General features: G+C 33.7%; 1 protein-coding gene across 1 annotated transcript; it reads left to right on the top strand.

Moving 5' to 3' along the window:
* The first annotated feature begins 1,201 nt into the window (after positions 1 to 1,201).
* LOC104900289 (trans-cinnamate 4-monooxygenase) lies at positions 1,202 to 7,913 on the top strand. The gene is made up of 3 exons (XM_010687678.4): positions 1,202 to 2,074; positions 5,252 to 5,385; positions 7,028 to 7,913. Exons 1-3 carry the CDS (start codon positions 1,290 to 1,292, stop codon positions 7,621 to 7,623), a joined length of 1,515 nt encoding a protein of 504 aa, XP_010685980.1. The 5' UTR covers positions 1,202 to 1,289; the 3' UTR covers positions 7,624 to 7,913.
* Positions 7,914 to 8,098: the final 185 nt, after the last annotated feature.

The raw sequence follows: 8,098 nt of genomic DNA, 5'->3' as shown, positions 1-8,098 counted from the left end.
TAGGATATTTGAAATTTTGGATATCGGGCGTAAAAAAATGATGAGTTTTCTATGATCTACTCCTGTATTTTTCAAAATTCTACGATGTACCCCTTATGTTTTGTTCTACATAGTACCCTTCAACTCTTTATATTTTCTCTATGGTACCCCTCCATTAAGGTCAACGTCTAATTGACCGTTAGTTTCTTTATTTCCCAACATTTGGAGGGAAAATTTCCCATGAAAATTTTCGATCTATAGGGTCGTTGTTGCTTCTTCAAATCTTAAATATTCAGTTCATGAGAAGATGCAAAAGGATCTGAAACCATAAGTTTGGAGTTAGAGGACATAAGTTATTGAGATTTCAAATAATGACGGAGTTGGCAGTGCATTACATATTCACATTAGCGTATGTGATAAATAAGAAATAACAAGGATATACCATACACAATACTTAAAAAGTTTAAGAGTATTATGTAGAATAAAAAAACATAAGAGGTACAACGTAAAATATAAGTTTCGGTTCGAATCAGATTGGATCATCGAATATTATTAGTTGTATATATGGAACCAAATATTTTCGTATATCAAAGCTTGAAAACGGAGATCTCGAATCAAATATAAAAAAATATCCAAAAAACACGAAAAATCTCTATATTTTGAATATATTCAATTATCCCAAGCAAATGATAGGATCCACCGGATGAAATATTTATTCACGCCTCTACAATCCCCTAAATATCAAACAAATACTTGGAGTAAGAATTGAACCTTAAACTCCAAAAAAACAAAATGATTGGAACTAAATTAAAGTATAGCAAACTAAATTGCACCGGAGTAGGAGAACTTGAATGGCCAAGAGTAACTAAACGAAACTAAACGACTAAGAGTAACTAAACGAAACTGAACTGTTAAATTACTAAATTGAACTGAAAATAAGCACTGAATAATCTAGTCCAATAGTAAAATCATAAACACACCCTCGAATTCGAATGTATTTTTTTTATCTATATGAACCACGAAAATAATACAAAAATCTATACTTCACAGTACCTCAATCTTAACCACGAGATCAAGACATCCTTAATACGAACTCGAATGGTGTAATAGACATTAAAGCCTAGTTCACTTTCGAGAACCTCCGACTCACCCACCCCCACTACTCCAACACTTCACGCGCCTTACTACTCTCACCTAACTAACACCATTTTTCTTTTTATCAAAAACTTTCCCCTCAATTTCTCTCTATAAATACCCTCTAATCTCCCCATCAAAAACTCCACCCTCAAAAAAATTCTCACACACAAAAAATGGATCTTCTTCTCTTCCAAAAAACTCTCTACGCAATCTTCTTCGCCATTACACTAGCAATAGTAATCTCAAAATTAAAAGGCAAGAAATTCAAACTCCCACCTGGTCCAATCCCAGTACCCATCTTCGGAAATTGGTTACAAGTTGGTGATGATTTAAACCACAGAAATTTAACTGATCTCGCCAAAAAATTTGGTGAAATGTTTCTTTTAAGAATGGGTCAAAGAAATCTTGTTGTTGTTTCTTCTCCTGAATTAGCCAAAGATGTTCTTCACACTCAAGGTGTTGAATTTGGTTCTAGAACTCGTAATGTTGTGTTTGATATTTTTACTGGTAAAGGTCAAGATATGGTGTTTACTGTATATGGTGAACATTGGAGAAAAATGAGAAGAATAATGACTGTTCCATTTTTTACCAATAAAGTTGTTCAACAGTATAGATTTGGTTGGGAAGATGAAGCTGAAGCTGTTGTAAATGATGTTAAAAAAAATCCAGAATCGGCGAAAAATGGGATTGTTTTAAGGAAGAGATTGCAACTTATGATGTATAATAATATGTATAGGATTATGTTTGATCGGAGATTTGAGAGTGAAGATGATCCTTTGTTTAATAAATTGAAAGCATTGAATGGTGAAAGAAGTCGTTTGGCGCAGAGTTTTGAGTATAATTATGGTGATTTTATACCTGTTTTAAGACCTTTTCTTAGAGGGTATTTGAACTTGTGTAAGCAAGTTAAGGAGAAGAGGTTGCAGCTTTTTAAGGATTACTTTGTTGATGAACGCAAGTATGTTTTTCTCTTCTTCATTCTTTTTGTTTTGTTCTTGTTCTTGTTGTTGTTTTTGTTGATTATGAATTAATATTGCTTAGATATGTGCTGTTTGTTTAGTTGATTAGATGTGTATTTAGTGGATGTCATCTAGTTTAGTTGGTAAAATTTTATAGCGAGGGTATATAAGACTTGAGATCGATTTTTAGTGTTTAGTCGCTCATTTACATCAAAAATAATTAATTAGAGGTATAGTAGTACCAATTAAACCACTTTTAGTGTCAATTTCTTAGCATTAGATCCTCTATATGAGGCAGGCATGAAGGCGGTATAAAGTACCAGAGAGGGGAGGGAGATTCAAACATGTGACCTATCGTTCACAGCATTTTAATCTTAATTACTAGGCGAATACATCCTTGATTAAGGGATAGAATTTTATGAATTGGTAGGAAAGTCACATTATTGGTATAGAAAGTTTTTAAGTGGTGCCAAAAAAATTCATAGAAGTATACCACACTAATGATGAATTTTAGATGTGACAAATAATTCATAGTGTAAATTAATTGGGACTAATTTCTGTAGGAGAAGTTTCTAAAGTAGCTATTGGACAATTCAAATCTTACCATCCTAGAATTTCACCATCCATATTCCATAGACAGGGTAGGTTATTTAGCACATTCGTTCCACTATCCATGTAGCTAATTAGAATATTAGATAGGAAATTAGGCTATATTTTTTGGATCGAATTGAATAGAATATGTTTGAACTTAAATGATGAAAATTGTGAGAGAAAACTAATTAAATTTGTCTAAATTGAATTAAACTGAAGTGAATTTTCATAATGATCTTTTGGCTCAACTTTATCCCAGTTTTGCCGAAGGAGCAACCTCATTTTTTTACTTTGAATAGGTCAAAATATGCGGAATTTCTTACTTTTCGTGGAGGATTAGGTCCAGTAACTAGGGGTCTGTGGGGGTCTGTGGTTGACTGATATTGCACACCATCATTTAGCTATTGCAATCCTTTTCTTGATAGCGGGTCACATGTATAGAACGAACTGGGGCATTGGTCATGGTCTAAAAGATATTTTAGAGGCTCATAAAGGTCCATTTACGGGCGAGGGACATAAAGGCCTATATGAGATCCTAACAACGACATGGCATGCTCAATTATCTCTTAACCTAGCTATGTTAGCTTCTTTAACCATTGTTGTAGCTCACCATATGTATTCGATGCCCCTTATCCATATCTAAATCTAAAAGGACACAGTCGGTAACTCGAAAATCGAAATATGTTTTTTTATTGATTATCTAAATTCTAACCCTATGTTTCAAAGTGACAACTTTTACTATTACCTTTCCATTGTTAATAATTAATTCATTTATTTTATTAAGATATACTCTCTCCGTTTCCTAAAGATTTTCCCTCTTTTCGGTTAAGAGTGTTTCCAAAAGATCTTCCCTCTTTTGCTTTATTCCTTATTTGGCAAACAAATTTCCCTATTTATCCTCTCATGTCACTATCATATGGTCCACCATTACATTATTAATTCAATTTTACTCCCTTTCTCTCCTACTTTAACCCTTTTTATTTGTTTATTATCTTAACTCCTTACTCTCTCCTATTTTACCCACACCATGCCCCACACAACTTGATTTTCCTTGGTATCTGTAGGAACAGTAAGTGGGAAGATCTTTAGGAAACGGAGGGAGTATGTTTGTGAAATAGAGGTAGTATATTTTCGATGAATATGACATATTTACCGACATTATTATACTTGATGTAGGCAATTATATCCCTGTCAATTCTAAAATAAAATTTCATGTATTATTTTGTCTTCAATAATGTTAGTCACTTGACATTACATATTACTCCAAACTATTTTGCTAATAAGGTTAGGAAGAGTGACTATTGATTTAACTCTATTGTATTGGCAATTTGTCATTTTATATGTCTCGTCAATATTGGTAGTGTTTTGGTGACTAATCTTGACAAATGACAAGATGACAAGATGACAACTATAGTGCTATTAATTATTAGATATCGCTATAGAGTAGTTTAACAGTAATGACTTCTTGTAGTGGTATTATACAAAACCAACTTGATTCATATTGTCATGTGAATTTGCTACCTAATAGTAGTAATGAACAAGATTCTTTGTATAGTAAAAGAGGCGGCGAATACATGCACTGTATCCTCCGAAAAGTTTGAAAGTGACATTGTCTAAAAATTTACGCAAAACACGTTGTGGCGATTAAAGAAACGGAGGGAGTAACATGGTAGTATTATTAGTATTAGGCTTGTTTGGTTTTCATTGGAAAAAATTGTGAATTTTAAGATTATAAATTCTTACTAGTATTTGGGCCTGTGCGTTGTTTCGAGTTGGTACTGTTTTCCGAACTTGATATGAGTATTAAAGAAAACTAAACATTTAAAAGGTACAAATATAATAATGTGGACGCTTAAAACATGATTAAAAGTTGGTTGAGATGGTAATTGGAGGTCATGGATTCAAATCTTGTTGTAAGCTAATTTTACTTTTGTTAATTGACATGACTTATGTACACATTGAATAATTCTACTGGAGTAATAGAAGTGTCACGTTAATATATTTGTATAGATAGATTGGTAGTGGAAGTTCTCAAGAAGTCACAATATCTACATCTAAATTCTAAACTAATGTATGATTAGCTAAGCACTAAGATAGGAAAATGAGGTTTACTTTTTTATTTTATATATCATGGCAAGAGGGTAAGATAAGAAAATCTTTTATGTAAATTTTTCCTCTTTAAAAGTTGACTCGTCTGTTTTACTCTACACCCATTGTATTGTAAGATTTCTTTTCATCATAGGAAATAAGCTTTGCTAAAAAAAATCATAGGAGAAAAAAGGTGGCTAACTGTTTATTTTAAACGAAACTTTGACTATTACATTATATATACATATATTATTTACATCTTTTACACTTACATAAAAAAATGTTATACGAAATCGTATGATGACGATAGTGGCAGTTAAAATGTTGCAACTATATAGAAAGAAATCATAAGAGTGAGGGATAGCCTAGTGGTTAGAGCTTCCCTCTCGGTTCCATGAGGTCCTGGTTTGATTAGGCCATTTTTTGTGTTAATTACTTAAGATGAATTCGTGTTTTTGTCGAACAAAGTTTAATGTATTATACATTGGTATGTGTAGGAAATTAGCAAGCACAAAGGCACCAAGCAACAATGAGCTTAAATGTGCCATTGATCACATTTTGGAGGCACAAGAAAAGGGAGAAATTAATGAAGACAATGTACTCTACATAGTTGAGAACATCAATGTTGCTGGTAAGTGGATTGATACTACTATTGGATCTATAATTTTTTAATGAATTGTTTTAAGCATATCTTAATCTAACAATAAAAGTATAAAACAAAGATTTGATGACCTTATTTGCATCTAATGTACTCATTTTATTAATACTTAATAGACAACCTAGTTTTGTGGCCTCGCTTGGAAGAATGTTAGAGTCACTCTAAGGATTGAGAACCGTTATGTGAGAGATAAAGAGAAAACATAATAACAAGTACAATAAATTTGAAGACATTTTCTCTCGACAATATTGATATTGATCCGTTTATCTAATCTTTCATAAGAATTGACAACCCTTATGATCACCTAAACATTTCTCGGCTTTAATATAATGGTTTAATTTGCGATAATAGTCGATACCAATCGGATAATTATTCTATCCATTTGCTGGAGCCCATAGGTCACAATTATATTGCTTAATGTGCCATAGATTGACTAAGTCACATTGTTTGCACTGGGTATTACCAATTCTAACCCCATGTTTACGTTTGGTGGTGATTATGTTGGCTCACCTGCCACACATCCTTTTCTAAGTTATTGTTCCATAATTTGAAAAGGCTAACATCTTATTTCAGCAACAAAAATTATTAAAAGAAACAGTCTAATTTTAATAGATCTGGTCACTAAATGGATTAAACTAGTCAGTAGTCACGGAAAGAAATTAACCTAGTTATTATTGGGATAATTCTCATTTTTTTATTAGGCTTGTCATTACCTAATTTTGATTTAAAAGTAGACAGTCTCTTACAAAATAAACTCAAAGAGAAGAGGATTAAGTTTTTAAAATATATTATACTAGTGTTTCTTTGTTAAGGTTGAAATTTAATATTGAAAAAGTAGTACTCTTATACCAAGAACAATCACATGTTGGAATATGCATTCTTGATTGTTGTTTTCGGTGCACAATACTTATGATTGTGCTTGGATTTGGTTTGTAATTGCGTGCAAGTGTGGGAATCACTGTATTTGCACTACTAAAATCTTCACACAAAATGCAATAATCATGATTGGAAAAAAGAAAATGAAAGATTCTTGGAATGTGAAATGTGGAACATCTGACCCCAAAAGTGATAGCAACGGTTAACTAAATTTTGGAAACCTTAGTTTCTGGGGTTATTCAAGTAATTTCCTCCCTGTCTTGTATCTTTTGTTGAATTGTTCAATTAACCAAGTTTCTTAACCAAGTGGGGCGGGCATAGTGGTTGATCACTTTATCTGTTAACCAATTGGTTGGGGATCAATTTTCAAGTTTTGGGAACGGAAAAATTCTTGGTCAACACTTTACCTGTAAGTGGAGCACCCGGGGTTAGGGGATTAGTCACTATCGTCGCCTGTCGGCGACGGTGGATACCTTGGTTGTTCAACAAAAAAAAGTGTTTAGTTTCATTGTAGACTCATAAAGAGTACCTTCATCTCGCAAAGATTGATTCTTGGTTTATCCAACTTCTTTAAAGATTGATTCTTGGTTTATCCAACTCAAAATAAAAACAAAATAGTGTACTAATATTTTCATTATCATCCCAAATGTGCATTATATATGTTCACTTGCTGTAGGAATATACAATTCTAGTTCATAGAAGTATAGTGCTAATTTGGCTGAATTGTGGAATTATGCAGCTATTGAGACAACGTTGTGGTCGATCGAATGGGGAATAGCAGAGTTAGTAAACCACCCAGAGATCCAGAATAAGCTAAGGGAAGAAATAGACACAGTGTTGGGCAAGGGACACCAGATCACAGAGCCAGACACTCAAAAACTACCATACCTACAAGCAGTGATTAAGGAGACTCTAAGGCTACGAATGGCGATCCCACTCCTAGTGCCACACATGAACTTGCATAACGCGAAGTTGGGAGGCTATGACATCCCTGCAGAGAGCAAGATCCTAGTGAACGCGTGGTGGTTAGCTAACAACCCAGCTCACTGGAAGAATCCTGAAGAATTCAGACCCGAGAGATTCTTAGAGGAGGAATCTAAGGTTGAAGCTAATGGCAACGACTTCAGGTTCCTTCCTTTCGGCGTAGGCAGAAGGAGTTGCCCCGGCATCATCCTTGCTCTCCCTATTCTCGGGATCACTATTGGGCGTTTGGTTCAAAACTTCGAGCTCATGCCACCTCCTGGGCAGTCCAAGCTTGACACTACTGAGAAAGGTGGTCAATTTAGCTTGCACATCCTTAAACACTCTACTATAGTACTTAAGCCCAGGAACTAAACAACCAACTACTACTAATTAATAATCTTTTTTGCTCTCATCTTTTCTTCTTGTGTTAAAAAACGGTTGAAGCAACTCTTACACTTTGTATCAATTTCTTATTTGATTTTGTCACACTTGTTTTTGCTTATTAGTGAAGTGTTATTTTAGAGTTGCACCTGTTATTACTATATTTATTTGGGTTACAGATTATGTACTTTGACAAGAATTTTCAAGCATAAGCGTTGTAATTTTATTCGCTTGTATATCTTTATCAAGACTTTCCTAATAATATTCTCCACTTCTAGTCTTGCGAAAATTTTCTCCCTGCACATAATGTGTGTAACACATCGTTTGCCCAAATGATAATGTGGCATTATCATTTATTTTTCCATTTATGTGTTTTCAGTATTATCATCTATACATTACCAATAATTTCCGTCTCTTATGCACGTAGTCCAAGTCGAACCGTCGACTCCGATATCATTTGTAGGGC

The sequence above is a fragment of the Beta vulgaris genome, chromosome 7 (assembly GCF_026745355.1).
Source record: "Beta vulgaris subsp. vulgaris cultivar EL10 chromosome 7, EL10.2, whole genome shotgun sequence".
NCBI lineage: Eukaryota > Viridiplantae > Streptophyta > Magnoliopsida > Caryophyllales > Amaranthaceae > Beta > Beta vulgaris.
Note: the sequence above shows the minus strand (reverse complement) of the source record. Positions and strands in the feature narration are given on the sequence as shown.

Coding starts and splice junctions, on each gene's coding strand:
- LOC104900289 (XM_010687678.4), top strand. CDS start 1,290: ATGGATCTTCTTCTCTTCCAAAAAACTCTCTACGCAATCTTCTTCGCC. Junction 2,075..5,251: donor TACTTTGTTGATGAACGCAA/GTATGTTTTTCT, acceptor TGGTATGTGTAG/GAAATTAGCAAGCACAAAGG. Junction 5,386..7,027: donor TGAGAACATCAATGTTGCTG/GTAAGTGGATTG, acceptor GGAATTATGCAG/CTATTGAGACAACGTTGTGG.